Below are 19,662 nucleotides of genomic sequence, written 5' to 3' on the forward strand. Positions count from 1 at the left end.
TGAGTAAAGAATGTTTGTATGAGTAAGGCTGTAGGATTGGGCCCTAATGCAATAGCACCTGTCTTATCTGTTGTAATAGTGTCTATGCAGTATGTGTCCCCAATTTTTTGTGTGCCCACCTCACTACCCCATACCAGGGTCCCCCCACTTGTCCCCCACATGCACTTAGGGCCAAATTCCGCTTTCAGGGAAAGTATGTGTCATGTCAATTGACTAGGACAGAACTTGCATTCACTTTACCATGGGCAGTACTTGACCCACAGACTAATTGTGCTGAAATTTCTTACACTTCTCCTCAATCTGCAGTCGTCTTGTATCCAGGACATCTTTCATTAGCCGTTTCCTAGCTTCCTTTTCCAATCTCATTTGCTCAGCCTTCTTGGCCCAAGACTTCTCCATCTCTTCCTCCAGCAGCTTGTCCATTTCTTTCTCTCGACGTGTCTCCTCTTCCAATTGTTGAGCCAGATATTCCCGATACATCTGCTGCTCCTTGAACAGCTCTTGCTACAAAATGTGGACGGTATATAGACTGTCAATAAGCTAGTTCAAAAAGGCATTTCAAAAGTCATTTTATTCATGGAAAGCAGTGCCTGGTGGTGGACTGGGAAAAAGACTGGGAGCATGTCTATGCTGCATCTGAGAGCGAGACTCCCAGCCTGGGTCCACAGACTTGCGCCAGTGCACTAAAAACAGCTGTGTAGATGTTGTGGCTCAGGCTGGAGCTTGACTTCTCAAACCACCCCATGCTTCAGACCCCAAGCTCCCAGCCAAAGCGGCACCATCTACACAGCTGTTTTTAGCGCACTAGCATGAGCTCCACTCGTAGAAGTCAGTTGACCCGGGCTGGGAGGCTTGCTCCCAGATGCAGCACAGACATGCCCTTGGCTTCTTTTCCAAACTCTGCCACATCTCGCTGTTACTTAATCACTTTGTGCTCCAGTTTTACACTGGTCATTCCATTGAGTTATACTGGATTTACACTGATGTGAGAAGAGAATCACGCCCTATCACTGAAAAGTATTATTACCAAAGAGTTGTGCACTTCATAGCATCTGTAGGACGAGCGCATTGTACACAGCAGGGGCTCCTTGCATCCCTCCACAGCCTGCATAAACTCCCTGTGTGCTACCCTCCCTCTATTTCAGGGACTCCCTGCAACCCCCCACCCCTCCATCATGCCACACTCTGTGTGCTCCACACTCCGTGTGCTCCACACTCCTTCCTTCCCCCATACCAACATCCCTCATTCTTCTCACATGCTAAGGGCTCTGTTTGCTGCTCCTTTGCCTGGTGGCAGGGGCCCTGTGTCCCTCCCAGGTTTCCCTTTCCCCCATACCATTGCTCTCCCCCCAACATTGGCAGCGGCTGTGTGTATTCCCCTCTGAAGCTGATAGGTCTGCTGATCAGATGCAATAGGCTCGGTGTCTCTCTGGCAGGGTTTTGGTCCTTCAACAGTGCCTCTTGGGGAGGTGATGGAATTGTGTGCTCACTCTGTGTCCAGTCACTCAAGTGGGGTGTTCAGTAGCACCCTGAAGGGTATGGCTCAAAGTCCACTGGTTCCCTAGCACAAGGAACAGGATACAGGGCCCTTCACCTCAGGGGACTTAAGCCTTCTTTTAGCCTCTGCTCTCTTCCAGGCCTCTCCCTGGGAGGCGGGCAGCTCAGCACTCTGTTGTCCTCCCAGAGCTGCCCAGGAGGTAGTGAGCTTCCCCAGTGTCAAACCCCTCCTCCATTCCTGACATGACTTGCAGGTGTGGCAGGGCAGGCCACTCCAGCCAAGAGCAACTCCTTAACTCCTTCCTGCCTGGTGCAGGGTTTGTACACCCTGTCACAATCCCCTATTCCCCCCTGCCAGTTTTCCCATTTTTGCCAAAATTAATAGGATTCTGCCCCTTGACACCCACAACACTTCCTGACATTTTGGAATTGGTTGGATGCGGTGTTCAAAAGTTATTGCATTACATACAAACAGACAGAGAAATGCCATCAAGTTGAATGTAGGAACTCACAAGCTTGGCCAATTACTGTAAAAATAAATTAAACCTGAATTTGAAACAAAACAGTTCAAATTATGAAATATTTCCAGCATTATTGCATCTTATCAAGACTGAAAACCTTTCTTTAGCGTCGGAAGCATCATTAGGCTAAAATTTACATTTTTGATGAAATAAAGAAAAAAGTTCCTTAAAGCATAACGTAATATTTTGAATTGATGAATCTAGATAATAAATTTGAACGCAGAAGAATAATTTGAACCAGCATGAGCCAACTTAGGTCATCTATAGCACTTTCTTCTGTAGATCTCAAAGCTCTTTACCTTTTTTTGGTAATCATGATCCCCATTTTGCAGCTGGGGAAACTGAGGCATTGAGAAATGAAGTAACTTGCCCAAAGTCACACAGCAGCTTTGTGGCAAAGCCAGGAATAGAACCCAGACTAGTGACTTTTAGTACAACAACCTATCTTCTAAAGACACTCTAGCCCTATTTTGAAAGTAAACTGCAGTGCTTTTAAATATGAAAAAACTCCTTAAAATCTATGGTAAATCATTTACAGAATACGTAGACTCATTCATACCAATACATACATTTTCTAACTACATAGTTCAAAATTATTTTTTCTTTCAATTATGTGCCAGAATCTGAGTTTAGGACTCAGACTTTTTCCTGTAACAGCCATTAACTTTACCAGTCTTGTCTATGCCGAAAGCTTTGCAAAAACATCATGCTGTTAATAACACCAGTTCAGCGCTAGCAATGCTGGGTACCACCAGTGTTTTAAGCACCAGGTCATCTAACTTTGCTCTGAACAGGTCTAACTGACATAGTGCTTTAAACGCCAGTGGCAGACCTGTACCCTTTCTATACCAGGGTTCCCACTGTTGCCTAACCCCAGTGGAACTGAACCAATGCTATGAATACAGGAAATATTTGCAGCATTTCCCTAACATGCATTAGCTTATAAACACCTACAGCAGAGTGAAGAGTGCAGTTCCTTGCTCAGCTTTAAGGGTAACCTGCAAAAGAATTTTTGGTTTCCAGGCGGTGGTGAATCTACCTGTTTTTAATTTAAGAAATAGCAGGTTTCTTGAACTCAGATGTTTTCAGGAAACAGAGATGTTTATTACGAGCTCTAATACCTTAACTGAAGGGGACAGGTGTTGAACTTTAACAGAAACATCCTTTCAATACCAGGAAAGGAAGCTGGAGCTAAATAGTTGTTAAAAAAAATTGTTGCGAACAGCCTGATTAAAAACAAGACTTCAATTTTTAAAGTATAAAGCAAGCAGGATTCCCTTCCCTTTTTTCCTTCAGGATATCTTTATAAATCATAAAAAAGCAAAAGCCCAAAAGCACAATGCAAGACTGAACCTTAAGTGCTAGTGAATTTGTAGTAGAGTCAGAGAAGTCTGAATTCAAGTCAGCTTGTGTCATTTAAAGCATCTCAATTGCAAACTTAAACTACACATATATCTAGCTAATAATTAAAGATTTTAAACAATTTTGTTAGTATTTAAATACATTTCAGTTCAGTTTAAATAGGATTTATTTTTCTCTGTGGTTACAAATATCCAGTCAACAACATCCATGAAACTGCAGAAAGCTTAGCATTAGACTTTCTAACTTATATTCCCAGACAGGTTGTGTAAAGCCCCAAAAGAGCCACTGACTTGAACACAGTAGAAGCAGCATGTGGGTCAGACCAGATTCGATTCCATGATCCTCTGGGATTCCAGTCTTTTACCCCAGACCTCTAATCTGGTCAAGTGCAAACCTAGCTAATGGTATTCATTTAAAAAAAAATATGCAGTCAAAGACCTTAATAAAATATAAAAAGATTTCCAACAAAAAAAAAATCAATTTATAAACAGAATAGGGCTTGATTCCAATCTCACACCTATGTAACTCCATTGAAGTCAATGGAATTAGTCCAAATCAGGAGATCAGACACAATTTGAAAAAGATTGAATGCCCTTTGCTCTTACTTTTCTTTGCTTGTTTCCCTCTGTGTCTTCCTGGGATTCATGGGAAAGTCGTTCTAGGATCTTCATGTCTAGAGCAAGTTCCTCTTGTTTTTCCCGATTAAGACGCTTCATCTTTGCCCGAGCTGAATTGATCAACATGTCCCTGTGTTCCTTCTGTTTCTGTAATTTCTCCATCTGAACTCGCTCATTTTCTAGTTTAAACAGCTTCATTTCCTCTTCCTGCAACAATAAAAGAAGAGTACCCAACTTGCAGGATCACTGTATAACTTCCAAAAAAAAAAAAAAAAAAAAAGATGGCTGGGATTAGTTTAATTGGAACATATAAGTGGGAAGATAAATATTGAAGATTTTGCTTGCTGATGTTAGGGGATATCAGATTTACTACTGTCATCTAATACAGTTGTTAAAGCATGAATATTTTAGCATATTATTCATTAGAATTCAGGATTTTCTTTCTAATTATCATGTATGTTTCATTGCCAAATGGAGAGATTGGCGCTCTCTAAATACTTATGATGGGCAATGATTCATATAGTGTTGCAAATCAAGAGTAACAATACATTATTTGTATCTGAAGACTTTCAAATTTTCACACAAAAGAATCTGTGTACAATAAATATTAACTAGAGCCATTTCTAATAATGGAGCCAACCTCTGCTTCCTGTTACACCAGTGTAATTCAGAGTAGCTCCACTGCGCTACACTGTTGACTCATATTTAGCTTGTGGTCCACTAGGATTCCCAGATCCCTTTCCAGATACTCCTTCCTACGCAGTCATTTCCCATTTTGTATGTGTGCAACTGATTGTTCCCTCCTTTTGCATTTGTCCTCATTGAATTTCATCCTATTTACTTCAGACCATTTCTCCAGTAGGTCAGGATCATTTTGAATGATAATCCTATCCTCCAAGGCACTTGCAATCCCTCCCAGCTTGGTAGCGTCCGCAAACTTTGTAAGCGTACTCTCTATGTCATTATCTAAATAATTGACGAAGATATTGAACAGACCCAGACCCAGAACTGATCCCTGTGGGACCCCACTCATTATGCCCTTCCAGCATGACTGTGAACCACTGATAACTACTCTGTGGGAACGGTTTTCCAACCAGTTTTGCACTCACCTTATAGTATCTCCATCTAGGTTGCATTTCCCTAATTTGTTTATGAGAAGGTCATGCGAAACAGCATCAATAGCTTTACAGTAACTCCTCACTTAACGTTGTAGTTATGTTCCTGAAAAATGCGACTAAGTGAAACGATGTTAAGCGAATCCAATTTCCCCATAAGATTTAAGGTAAATGAGGGGGTTAGGTTCCAGGGAAATTTTTTTCACCAGACAAAAGACTCTGTGTGTGTGTGTGTGTGTATATACATATATATACACACAGACAAACATGCAGTATAAGTTTTAAACAAACAATTTAATATTGGTACACAGCAATGATGATTGTGAAGCTTGGGTGAGGTGGTGAAGTCAGAGGGTGGGAAATTTCGCAGGGAATGGCTTACTGCTAAATGATGAACTGAGCCCTCAAGAGTTAACCCATTGTTAATGTAGCCTCACTCTACAAGGCAGCAGGCATGGAGGGAGGGGACAGAGCATAGCAGACAGAGACACAGAGAGAGAGAGAGAGAGAGAGAGAGAGAGTGTGTGTGTGTGTGTGTGAGAGAGAAAGAGATGCACATTTCCCCTTTAAGTAGCTGACCCCAGTCTTAGGCTACATCTACACTACAGGGGGGAGTCGATTTAAGATACGCAAATTCAGCTACGTGAATAGCGTAGCTGAATTCGACATATCGCAGCCGACTTACCCCGCTGTGAGGACCGCTGCAAAATCGACCTCCGCGGCTTCCTGTCGACGGCGCTTACTCCCACCTCCGCTGGTGGAGTAAGAGCGTCGATTAGGGGATCGATTGTCGCGTCCCGATGGGACACGATAAATCGATCCCCGAGAGGTCGATTTCTACCCGCCGATTCAGGCGGGTAGTGTAGACCTAGCCTTAAGTACACTGCCTTGTTAATTAGATCAGCTTGCTGAGACCGCAGCTGCTGCCTGGAAGCTCTCTCCGTCCTGAACCCTGTCATGTGTACCCCTTGCTCTATGGAAATGGAATGTGCAGGAGCAGGGGGGAGGGGGACACCCTGACATTAGCCCCCTCCCCCTTTCCCCCGTACAGCAAGCAGGAGTCTCTGGGAGCAGCTCCAAGGCAGAGGGCAGGAGCAGCACATGGCAGCTGCGGGAGGGACAGCTGAATGCCGGCAATTGCTAGCCTGCTGGGCAGCTGCAGCACAGGGAACTTGATGGGGGGCTGCCGGTCCACCCTGGTTCCAAGCCCCCACCAGCTAGCTGCAACGGGCTGCTCTTCTTGCAAGCAGTGAACAAAGCAGGCAGCTGCCAAACGACATTAGAAGGGAGCATTGCACAACTTTAAACAAGCATGTTCCCTAATTGATCAGCAACGAAACAACGTTAACCGGGACGACTAAGTGAGGAGTTACTGTACTAAAGTCAAGATATTCCACGTCTACGGCTTACCCCCATCCACAAGGCTTGTTACCCTATCAGGTTGGTTTGACACAATTTGTTTTTGACAAATCCATGCTGACTGTTACTTATCACCTTATTATCTTCTAGATGTTTGCAAATTGATTGCTTAATTATTTGCTCCATTATCTTTCCAGGTACAGAAGTTAAACTGACTGGTCTGTAATTCCCCGGTTTATCCTTATTTCCCTTTTTATAGATTGGCATTATATTTGCCCTTTTCCAGTCTTCTGGAATCTCTCCCGTTTTCCATGACTTTTCAAAGATAATCGCTAATGGCTCAGATATCTCCTCAGTCAGCTCCTTGAGTATTCTAGGATGCTCATCAGGCCCTGGTGACTTGAAGACATCTAATTAATTTTTAAACTTGTTCTTTCCCTATTTTAGCCTCTTCTGATTCTACCTCATTTTCACTGGTGTTCACTATGTTAGGCGTCCAGTCACCACCAATCTTATTGGTGAAAACCGAAACAAATAAGTCATTAAGCACCTCTGCCACTTCCATTTTCTGTTATTTCCCAACCTCCACCCCCAACTGAGTAACAAGACTACCCTGTCCTTGGCCTTCCTCTTGCTTCTAATGCATTTGTAGAATGTTTTCTTGTTACCCTTTATGTCTCTAGCTAGTTTGATCTTGTTTTGTGCCTTGGCCTTTCTAATTTTGTCCTTATATACTTGTGTCATTTGTTTATATTTATCCTGTGTAATTTGACCTACTTTCCACTTTCTGTAGGATTCTTTTTTGATTTTTAGATCATTGAAGATCTCCTGGTTAAGCCACGGTGGTCTCTTGCCATACTTCCTATTGTTCCTACACAGTGGAAAAGCTCCCCTGTTTAAGAAAATAACTGGATACCATGCTGGGACATAAACTGTGCATGGAGCCTGCAATTCTGCTTCAAAGTTACTGATGGCTATGTAAGCTCTCCAGGGCAGAGATGGAGCCTTTTAATCTGAACTGGGAAGAGTCCAGCACACTTTTGAGCACTGTAGAAATAATAAAAATATCAGAAATCACTATATCTGAGTCACCCCACATATGATGAAGAAGATGTTGAACAGTAAAGGAGAGAAGAATGATACAGAGTAATGGCGAGTTATTGGAGGAGGAGGCAGTTTATACAGGTTTTTGGCCAAATTCTATCTTCAGTGTAATTGCATGAGTATGAGGGTGGAATTTGATCCATAGTGTTTATTCTACATATGTTGATATAGTTGTGGTACTGAAACACTGTAAAAAATTGAGTTTTATAGCAAGTGAGGACTGAAGTGCAATGGAAGAGATGTACAGGGAAACTTGTGTAGTGCTTATCTGACTCCCGGCCAGAATAGCATGATCATTGCCACTTTCACGAGCACTACATTTATCACTAAAATGCGGAACTGGGGGAAAAGGAGGCCATGTGGATAAATAATAAAGACTAATTCAAGAGTGACAAGTGATTTCTGGCTACCTCAGTTTTTGGATGCCTAACCTTAGACACCTTAAAGATGCCTTAGCATGTCTCAAAATCAGGCCCCTTTAAGGTGTCTTAAGTTGGGCACCCAAAAACAATCACTATTCACTTTTGAAAATGGAGGCCTATGTGGATAAATTCATGTTTACAATACATCTTCAGAGGAGGCTGAAGAAAAAATTAACAGCATCATGTCACCAGTCAGTGGAAAGAGTAGCTGAGCCCTCAGCTTCAGAGAGCAGTAAGTCAAATTCCAAAAAGATTTCACAGGGAACCACTGTCAGACATCAGAAAAATCAAGAATTAATGAGAGATTCATAGCTTATGTATCGTAAGGCCAGAAGGGACCATCGTGATCATCAATGAATGGATATACAGGATAAACGACAACAATGGAATAAAGATCAAGGGTGGGACGTGATGAGGAGTGAATTAGTAAATACATCTCTAGTAACAACTGTAAACTTTGCCAAAATATGATAGAGATGCTAATGCCAGAATTATTTACCCCATTCTCCAAGCTTCCTTAACACCAGCAAGCAAATTAACTGTTTAGGCATTTATCCCAAACTCATCATTGTAGCATCTGAGTGCCTGAGTCCAAAACATAAATGTTTGTTACCCTTGTGCAACATCAGCCAAAGCCATACCAATCATCCCACTGACTGATATCCCAGCTGCCAACACCAAGTAAGTGTGCTAATGTACACCACTCTTCGTTTAGGGGTACCCTCTTCAAAACAGATGCAGGTTGCAGACAGATTAGTTTGCCAGCTCCACTCTCTCAGCCTCCAAAGAGTAGATTGATAGTCTAGTATTTGATACACAGCATACACAACACTCTACTGCCAAACCAGGCCCATGAGATAAACCAGAGCTGTATAATAGTAATAATGCTGGAGCAGGGTATTTATCCTTCCTGCTCTCAACTGACTTCTCCAGCTAGAAGCAGTCTGATGCCTATGAATGTCAAAAAAATGAGCAGTAGCAGCTGTGACAAAGGATTGATCTGCATCCATGTTGGATAACGTCTGCAGTGCACTGCATCCACTGTATGATGGTGTGGCATCATGTGATGGCAGCACAAAACTCCCACAGTGTTCATCCTCTGGAGGATATGGACATAGTTTTAGCAGGATTGAATGTGGGACATTCCAGAAGGGCTGAAGCATGTTTCTGCAAAACACAACTCTGCACCGTGCATGTAAATCATATTAAACAGAACAGCATTTAGCAACCATTTTCTAAGAGCTACAGCAAGCACAGGTTGGTGCTGTAAGATGGACAGGGTCCAAGACAGCAAAGATAGAATTATTTTTCTCCCTACATAATCGATTTCCATTGCAATGGCTAGTAGAAATTGGCTATACTGTGCCTATTTATCAATGCCTTCAAAGCATTTCTGAATATTAGAGGAGTTTAGTAGAAGGAGCAAAATTGTCCTAAAAGCAATAAAATACTATAATATTATTGCGTAGAGAGAAAACAGCTTTCAAATAATTTGTGCTAGGCCCTCACATAAACATGCTGATAAAACAGGATACACAGACATACTTTGCTGTACATTGCCTGTATGGAACCTAAATGAAACCTCTCAGTAGTAGTAGAGGCAGACACAGCATTGAAAAAATGATGTTACCAACTTCCACCTCTTCCTTCACGGAAATGACTTTTAGAGCAGGCTGCAAAGCCTATCTGTTTTAATATTTTTTTCCCTAAAGGAGCACGTTGAAAGACAAGTGATTTTAGTTTGGCTGGGTGTGCCCTGAAAGTTGCCCTGGAGCAAACAGAAATTTTCCTATGTGTGGTTTGAAATGACTGAAATGGTGCATGGACTGTTTACTGCTACATGGCAGAGATTTTCAAAGGGACCAAAGGGATTTGGATGCTTAATTCCCATTACTTTAAATGAAAGAGAGCTTTAAGTACCCTTAAGTACCTTCAAAAACAACAAGGAGTCTGGTGGCACCTTAAAGACTAACAGATTTAGTCTTTAAGGTGCCACCAGACTCCTTGTTGTTTTTGTAGATACAGACTAACACGGCTACCCCTGATACTTAAGTACCTTGTGATTTATAATATGCATCTATTATTATTGAGTGCCCAGTATTGCTTCTGTTACAGCAGTGCTTTAGGCCACACCCAGGTTCACTGTGCTAGATGCTGTAGCAATATAGGCTATTTTCAAAGCAACCTGACGGAGCTGGATGCCCAATTTCCATTTTCTCTTTGAAAATCCACTGCCAAATACTAGTAGACAGTCCCTTCCCCAAAGCTAGCATCTGAGCATTTCAGTCATTGAAAACCACACATAAGAAGATTCTATTCACTCCAGGGTCAATTTTCAACCACTCTCAGCCCAGTCAGACTAAAAACATTTATCCTTCAACCTGTTCCTTCAGAAAAATGTTATTAACACAGGTGAGCTTTGTAGCCTGCTGTGAAAAATCAGCAGAAGATTCAAGCCAGGTGCACACTAATTTAAATATCCATGGAAAATAAAACTTTAATTATGACCCTGCATTGAAACCCATCAAATTACCACTAATCGAGCCTCTTCTTCTTTCAGTCGCTTTGCCTCCTCTTTTTGAGCATCCAGTGCAGCTACCTGGGCATCAAGCACATTCAGCAATTCTTGATTCTGTTCAGATTTTTTCTGGAAGTCCTCAATCCCTCGTTTTTCCTTGGCCAATCGGTCCTCTTCCCAAAGCTCTGCAAATATCTGTTCCTCCCTCTTCTCTTGCTTCTTCAATTCTTCCTTAAGGGCCAGTTGGGCCAGTCGGTCTGAACACACCTCTCGCTGATGTCTCCGACTCCATTGTAAACGAACCTCTTCGCACTGTTCTCTGAACATGTATAAAAAGACAAAAAAAGTCATAAGATAATAGCAGCTAGTTTGGTGACTTTTGATGGAGACAAAGTCAGGGTCCAATGATCTAAGCACAGGACACAGAGCCAGAAATTGCTGAATTCTAAAACTGATTCTAACACCAACTCTTACTAAGGCCTGGGAAAGTCACTAAGCACCTCATCTTGCACCAGTGAAGTCAATAGGAATTTTTCCATTGACATTAATGGGAGTAGGAGCAAGTCCTTAAGCTACATTCCTCAGTTTACCCATCTGTAAAATAAAGATAATATATAATTATACACATTCCAACTTTCTGTCTTAGCATTTGCTAATAACTTTGAAGCTGAATCACATTCAGAAACTGATCACCAATGCTGGAAACTCTGTTACACTGTTCAGTAAGAACATACCAGATTTTAGTAACATTTGATTAAATAAATTCAGACATTTTGCAGGATCATTTAGGAAAATGGCAGGAACAACCATGGATAGATATTAAGTATCATTCAACAAGCAAGCAACACACCTGTTTAATGATATGACATCAATAACACAATTTTAGCTTTCATTTATTCACTGCACCTGAGTTATATAAAATGAATATTTTACCTTCAATTTAAGATAAAAAATTGATATTTCAAGAGCACTTCTACTTTAATTTTTAAGTGAACTCCAATTAATATCAACGTATGCTATCAATGTACATTTAGTGTGAACAATATTCAAGCATTTTAATTCACTCTATAAACAAGTTGTGCCGTTTCATTGTTCACCATCAACATAAAGTAAAAACAAAAAGGAAGGTAACAGATAATGGTGAATATTTATCAGCATGAAGAATTACCATCCTGAAGAGCATACATGCATGTTATTAACTAAAAATATCCCACGTTATTTAATGCTCATAGAAAACCATCTTCAACAGATTATTGCAGTGCTCACTTAGGAATTCATTGTGATCATCAATATAGATAGATCATTTACTGTATTTCAGGAACTACTGTATGACAACTAACTGGTAGTTATTTGTATAAATGTGCAATTATTATTTTATATATTGACTATTTAGTTTGATAATTTTGTATAGCAAAAATTATTAAATATTCAAACAACTATCTTCTAGTATTGCAGTTATCAGGATGGGACATATAAGAGTCATAACTGCAACAATGGAACAAATACCAAAGAAATCCCATTATTTAGGATTTTTTCTCACCTAAAAAGATACAATTAAAATTTTGTTTGTCAGCCCTGAAAGTGAAAGTAACAGATTTGGATGTTGCTACTGAGGACCTGTCCATAATGAACATTGCCCCTTTTGGCTCTATTATCATCTGATAAGCACTGACAATGAGTACGGTGCTGTACAAGATACAAAGAAAAACACTTCCTCTGCTCCAATGAGATGACAGTCTAAATAAATAGAACCGTACAAATCAGACACAAAATGCTCCAGGCGCCTCAGAAGATGGTTATGCCTTAGGTCCCATGACTACAATGGGATTCACATGCACAGACCCCTACTCTCACACTAATTCTCATTAACTTTAGTAGAACTCTGCATGCATATCCCTCTCTAAGCTCATGCAGTAGAAGCCCATGCATTTAGCTCCAGAGGTCCCAGGGTCAATCCCTCCACCGATGACCTGGGCCTGTGTCAGCATCAGCATCAGCATTACAAGTGGGGGCTCTTCTGGGTTATCAACTGGGAAGTCTCGGAAGCTCAGGACATGCTTCCTCAGTTATGGGAAGTATGTAACCCATGCCTGCTTCGTGTGGCGCTCTGTCCCCCTCTAGTAGCATGTAGCACAGCTAGAGATTGAGGAGTCTACTACAGCCTTAGCTAAAAGCCAACTGGCTTTTAGCTCATGCAGTACAGACTCATACAATGAGGGCAGGGCTACACTAGCACTACATTAGCACAGCTGCGCTGCTGTAGTGCGTCTGAGGAAGACACTCCATGCTGATGGAAGAGCACTCTCCTGTTGGCATAATTACTCCACCTCCACGACAGACAGAAGCTATGTCAGCGGGAGAGTGTCTCCTGCTGACATAGCGCCGGTGTTGACAGCGCTTAGGTCAGTGTCACTTGTGTTGCTTGGGTGGAGGGAGATCTTTTTCTTACGCAAGTTAGATTGATTTAAGCTGTAGCGTAGACCTACCCTAAGCTTCAGAGATCCCCGGTTCAATTCTGCCTGCTGATGACTGGGGTCTGTCAGCATTATACCTGTCCATGTAGGATAGGAGTTCATATAATCGTAGGACTGGAAAGGACTGTGAGAAGTCATCTAGTCCAGTCCCCTGCACTTGTGGCAGAACTAAGTATTATCCAGACCATCCCATCCCAGTTTTTTCAATCTTCCCTCATAGGTCATGTTTTCTAGACCTTTAATCATTTTTGTTGCTTTTCTCTGGACTTTCTCCAATTTGTCCACATCTTTCCTGAAATGTGGCACCCAGAACTGGCCACAATACTCCAGCTGAGACCTAATCAGGGCAGAGTAGAGCAGAAGAATTACTTCGCAGGTCTTGCTTACAATACTCCTGCTAATACATCCCAGAATGATTGCTTTTTTTTTTTTTGGCAACGTGTTACACTGTTGACTCATATTTAGCTTGTAATCCACTATGACCCCCAGTACTCCTTCCTAGGCAGTCATTTCCCATTTTGTATGTGTGCAACTGATTGTTCCTTCCTAAGTGAAGTACCTTCCATTTGTCCATATTGAATTTCATCCTTTTTACTTCAGACCATTTCTCCAGTTTGTCCAGATAATTTTGAATTTTAATCCTATCCTCCAAAGCACTTGCAACCCCTCCCAGTTTAGGATAATCTGCAAACTTTGTAAGTGTACTCTCTATGCCATTATCTAAATCACTGATGAAGATATTGAACAGAACTGGACCCAGAACTGATCATTGTGGGACCACACTTATTATGCCCTTCCAGCTTGACTGCGAACCACTGATAACTACTCTTTGGGAAGAGTTTTTCAACTGGTTATGCACCCACCATATAGTAGCTCCATCTGGGTTGTATTTCCCTAGTTTGTTTGTGAGACAGTAACAAAAGCCTTACTAAAGTCAAAATGTACCACATCTACCGCTTCCCCCCATCCACAAGGCTTGTTACCCTGTCAAAAAAAAGCTATTATGTTGGTTTGACACAATTTGTTCTTGACAAATCCATGTTGACTGTTATTTACCACATTATCTTCTAAGTGGTTGCAAATTGATTGCTTAATTATTTGCTCTATTATTATAGCCCCACAGTACAGAGGTATGGCTCTTTAGCTCAAGCTGTAGTAGCTCATGCTTTTTAGCTCTGGAGATCCTGGGTTCAATCCCTTGTGTTTCAGCCAAGATGACAGCTGTCACACAAGAAACTAATCATACATGCTTCTGAGGATCACTGCTTTACATTGTAGGGTTTTTCCTTAACTGAACTGGTTGGTGGCAACATTTTTAGTTAGCAGGGTTAGCACTGATGGCCTTGAGGGGTGACGTGAGTTTTAAAGAGGGATCTATGTGAACAGAAGGTGGAACACCTGGTGCACGGGGATAGGGACTGAAGGGAGGCAGCATCGAAGAAGGCATGAAGGGGAGGGTGGGAGAAGAATCTGAAAAAGAGTGGTGAGGCATCTAAGCTAGTAGGGAGAACTGATAACCTCTCATCTCAGCCAACAAAATTGGGAAACTTATATATGTACTCTGGGCATTCCAGAAGCTATAGATAACCCTGGCCTTGATATCACATATGATAAATGAAAGGGATAGACATTTGAGGCCTTGCAGTAGCATGAATTCAGTTTAAGAGCTTGGACAAATAAAGCTTTTAGACATTGCAAGCCTGGCTGCCCACACTGATGTTGCTTTGTGTTGGCACTTCAAGTTAGCAGCAGTGCTCAGCACCTTTCCAGCTTGTTGGATGCTTTGGTTAACATGCCTTACAACAACATTTTAGTTCCGGTTGCCTTTTCTCACAACAGTCATTTTTTTTTGCTTTTCAAAGAGCTCAGCATAGCTTGTAGGTCAGGTGAGAGGAGACTGAACAAGATGCAAATTCTGTGATAATACAGAGATTCTGAGTGTTGCAAAAAGAAGTACTTGCTGATAGATCATTTTCTAGGAATTACACTTTTGATTGTGGGCAACAATTGAGTAGCTGGTATAATATCCAGTTCCGTGAAATAGAATCACATCTTTTCTAACAAAAATATTGGCCTTTAGACATTTAAATTGTGACTTAAAAAGGAACATACAGAAGAACCAAACCACTTATTTTATAACCTGGCCTTTTAAAAAAAATTATACAGATGCCTTGGATCGTGTCGAGTTATCTCTAGCACTTTAATTGATGCCCTGCCTTAATACAGCTAACATGCCATTATATGCCACATCTAGGGAGCCAGCATGACGGTGTGGTTAGGACATTGGACACCTTCTCGGACTTAAATTTATTTCCTCCTTTGTAACAAAAGGATGGATAATACTTCTCCTTTTCATATGCTGTCCTGAGGATGAGTTCAGTTCTATAAAATGCTCTGAAGGTATGAAATGCAAGGTAAGTGCTAAGAATTATAAATTAGGCTCACTGGGATCTTGCTGCACATATGAAGTGTTAAACAACTATAAAATGCTGTTTCCAGTTCTTTTGCATTTTAGTTATAGTTAACCTGCATTTTAACTTTTGGGTACAATTTGGTGACTAGACACTAAAATAATCAGTATTAATGAGAAAATGTACTGTCTTCCTAGTGTTCCAAAGGAAATGTATAGTTCTTGAGAACTGAAAGGTATTACCCTAAGGAAAACTATATTCCCTTAATACAAGGGGTTCAAAGTTCCCTCAGCCGTGAAGGGATTAAAATTTTATTTTATTTCACGCAATCTGAATTTAGTAGTTTCAAGTAGTTTAGTAGTTTCACACAATCTGAATTTAGTAGAATTCTCAAGGGGAAAAGTTTGCCATGGTTAGAATTTTAATATAAAATAACTGTAATTGCTTGATTCCATCAGAATAATTCTTTCAAAGCAATTTTTACAGCAACATATGAACATCTGCTCCCTGAGATGGCTGTTTTATCTCTTCACTTTGCTGTCCTAAGCCTCTTAACATTAAAAATGCAGACTGTATATAGGAATTTCCAGAAGACAGAAGCCAAGTTTACTTCCCTCGCAGTGATTTATCCATCTAATGGATCTGAGACAAAACTGCTGTGATAACACTACAAGCATCTCACAGAGAAGGCTGTTATCACAAGAAAAAGGGGATATATTTTTATGCACATTCTGGCATTGTAATTTTCTCTAAAATATATCAATAAGGAAAGTTCTCTTTGGCTGCAACTGATAGGCTGGGGAGGAAGAGAAAATGGAATGACTCAAAAATTAAAGTTGCCAGTGATTTAAACAAAGTTATAAAACCATATTTCAATAAATAACCAGGCCCAAAGCAGCAGAGATTAGCACCACCCTCTAAATTAGAAGAATCTTCCAAAATGTTTCTACAAAAGTCATCCCCATCTTTCCTAGGTTTAACTTCAGCAAGATGTCCTTCATCCAGGTTCCAATCTCATTTAGGCATCAAGATAGCTAGGATAAAATGCTTCCAGTGATAGATGTGATAGAAATAGAACCTGTTGTTGTCCACATTGTCAATTGCTCACATTTGAGTTCATAACTTCTCACCATCACCCCCTGCGGTTTCATGAACTAGGTGAGAGAGAATATGAAGCTTTGCAGAACTACACCCGGGAGAATGATTATGGCTGAGGTACAACTGGCTATTACAAGCTTCTGAGAGAAGCCCAAGTAAAAGAACAGGTGCCATCTCTACCCTGGCCATTGCACTCGCTCCCCAGAGAATCCAGGATTAAACTCAAGGACTTGTTCTTCCTCTTCAAAGTTTTCAAATATCTGAGCCCCAAATATCTCAAGAATAACCTCTCTCCCATGACCAGGCCATAACACAACAACCAAGATAATCTGAAGCAATGGAAATATTGCTTGAGAGTACAGGGGACAAAGCTTTAATTCATGGTGATAGAGTACCCTACCACAGATTAGAATGACATCAGCTTTTGGAGACTTTAGGAGGAAGAGACCCTTTCTCCCCATATACCATGACACTAACCATCTCCACTCATTGAGGGGGAAAAAGGATTAAAAAATACTAAGCAAATGCATGAAACTGGAAGAAAGAAGGATGATGATACCTGTCTTAAGAAGGAGATCAAAAGATAATTCCATCTGTTGACAGTTTGTACTGGCTGTATTGCATTTTTTTAAAGGCACTCATATGAAAGTGGCAGTTGAACGAGATGGGAATTCACTGCTGAACTGTACTTCCTTTGTGCCAGCAAAACCAGTGCAAAGGGTTACATGCAGTCAGGGGAGGAGGTTTCCATGTGCAAAAGGTCCCAGGTGCCATCAGAATCCTCTCCATCACATTACATCTTTGTAGGTTGCACTTACCTTTTCATTATCCTATAAATAAGCTTAGTAAATTCTGAGCAACAGTTCAAATATATTAACACAATATGATTACTGCAAACCATGAAGTGACTAATGAACATGCTCATACAGCACTGCAAGAGCTGTGGTACAAACAAAAAAATGCCCAAATCCCATGTTTCAGCATAACTATTTAGGAATAAATCATTATCTGCGTTAAGAAATGTTTATTATCCAATAAAAAGTCAATTTTTCACCTAAGTATTTTGTGTCTCAAGTGAAAAGGGATAATATGAGGGATGACAACTTTTTCTGATCACACACAGCAAAGACATGCTGTAATTGATACAATCATCACGCATGGACAGAGCCTATTCTTCCACTTTGGTAGCATTTTGCATTCCATTGTTCAAAAACTAGCCTAACTCCAATTGTCTTAGCTTTATGTTACTATCTCCAATGCTCCAATGACAACTTGGTAAACCTAATTTTCAAACGCCTTCCAAAAAATATGCACCCACTTTTGACACACGCAATTTGAACAGTTCACCATGCAATTGCTTAACTGGGGTGTGAAAATGGTTGCATGTGCAAACTACTGAGGCAGTCAGGAAATGTGACCTTGGAACAATTTTAAGAAGTGAGTTTTAACAGCTTAAATTAGGAGCAGACGGAGAGGAGGGATATAGTGTAAATTGCAAGGGCCACATTTTTGAATCGGCATCTGAATTTGCACCTGCATATGTTGAATGAGCACCTATCCCAGCACACAAGATCAATATCTGAGAGAGTAAAAGGACATTTGTTTGTTTGAATTGGGTACTTTGGAGTTTAAGGAGAGGGTACGCTCAAGTCTTCCACCCTTGATTTTCCTTTCCAGCTTCTATATGGTGAAGAGTAGGAGCTAAGGATTCCCAAACATTGAGGCTTGAGAGGGACCCTTCAGAAAGAATTATAATTCACCTATATTTGAGTTATTTCCATCTCTTCCCCAGAAAACTAAAAATTCAAAGAACTGAGCTAGTTAGATTTATTGTGCCAACTCCTGTGATGAGCACCTACAAACACCCACTGACTTCAAAGGAAGGTGCAGGGCTCAGCATCCATGAAGATTTAGCCCAGAATGTCAGATCGCACTGCATGAGAAGGAAAAAAAGTTAGATCCTTAGCTCAAAATGGCCAGTTATATCACTTCTAAAGAGTTGTGCAATGAATTTAAACCCTGACTTTTTTTTGGATAGTTTCAACTTTTTCTCATTGAAACTCATGAAAGAATATATTCAGCTGAGCTACACAAACCTATTTTTAGGCCACATTCACTTCTGGGCATTTACACACTACGTGTACCAAACTAAAATATAACTTTACATCCTGTTGAGGAACTACAAAAAAGTGATTGATTTTGTAGGGTAAAGTGCTGAGACGTTCACATGTAAAATTATTTTTAGTCTTTATGAATGAAAGAAACTTTCATTGTTTCTGAATGTTTGAATCAAGGGATGGTCAAAGTGCAGCTCAATGTGGCCTGCTGCCATGTTCGTTTAGAATAAAATGTGTAGTTTACACACAATAGGGAGTATTGCTTGCTAGGACCATCTTGATCTGGACCAGCACTGCAAGCTTGGACCCCTTGTCCTCACAGACTGCACCTCTTTATTGAAAATGAGGACTACAATCTGCTCCACTGTATTCAAGTTAGGTGAGGCCCTTCAACTCTTGGCAAGTAGTCAGCAGGGCCATCAACTGGACAAAGTTTGGACACCTCTGCCATAAACCGTGTTGAAACTTAAATATGCATCAATTCAGTTATATTTATCTTTCCCTCCTTAATTTACAGTCTCCATTCCTGTCAGATTATTTACTTACCACTTTCAGTCTGAGAAGATTTTTTCACTGAGTTACCTGAACTGTTGTTCTCGCTTTAGAGCAACCAACTTTTGTCTTTCTTCCTCTCTCTTCTCTCTCAGCACTTTTGCTCGCTCTCTCATTTTTGCTTCTCTTTCCAGCATGGTTTCTTCCATTGACTCCATCTCAGTGAAATAGCTCTTTTCTTCTGCTTCCAGAAGTGCCCGAAGCCTGAAAGGAAGAAAATATTTCAACAAAAGCTAAACAATCCTGTCTGTTGAATGCTGCAGCTTTAGTACATTTATTATGAGATTATCAGATTGAAAGTTTTTAGTTAATCTTGTCCAACAGAATCTATGCTCAGAAGTGTGTGTGTGTGTATAATCTATTATACACAATCCATGAGAGACAAGTAGCTGCCTCAATCATTTTCTTATCTGATGGCATGTCAGGTTAGCACTGACAAAGCAATAGATAAATCTCTATGGTCATTTAGGGCCCACTCAAGCATTGGTATGAAAG

The 19,662-nt window shown here is 40.8% G+C and overlaps 1 protein-coding gene across 3 annotated transcripts in view; it reads right to left on the reverse strand.

The window, feature by feature from the left end:
- The window catches only part of CFAP53 (cilia and flagella associated protein 53), a 29,794-nt gene that overhangs the window by 2,697 nt on the left and 7,435 nt on the right, over window positions 1–19,662 (reverse strand). For all 3 annotated transcript variants that reach the window (XM_034774397.1, XM_034774398.1, XM_034774399.1), the window contains 4 exons: window positions 19,198–19,371; window positions 10,531–10,834; window positions 3,986–4,204; window positions 288–504 (listed from right to left, as the gene is read on the reverse strand). In XM_034774397.1, coding sequence (XP_034630288.1) covers window positions 288–504; window positions 3,986–4,204; window positions 10,531–10,834; window positions 19,198–19,371 — 914 coding nt within the window. The remainder of the gene's footprint in view (window positions 1–287; window positions 505–3,985; window positions 4,205–10,530; window positions 10,835–19,197; window positions 19,372–19,662) is intronic.

Source organism: Trachemys scripta, chromosome 6 (genome assembly GCF_013100865.1).
Source record: "Trachemys scripta elegans isolate TJP31775 chromosome 6, CAS_Tse_1.0, whole genome shotgun sequence".
Classification (NCBI taxonomy): domain Eukaryota; kingdom Metazoa; phylum Chordata; order Testudines; family Emydidae; genus Trachemys; species Trachemys scripta.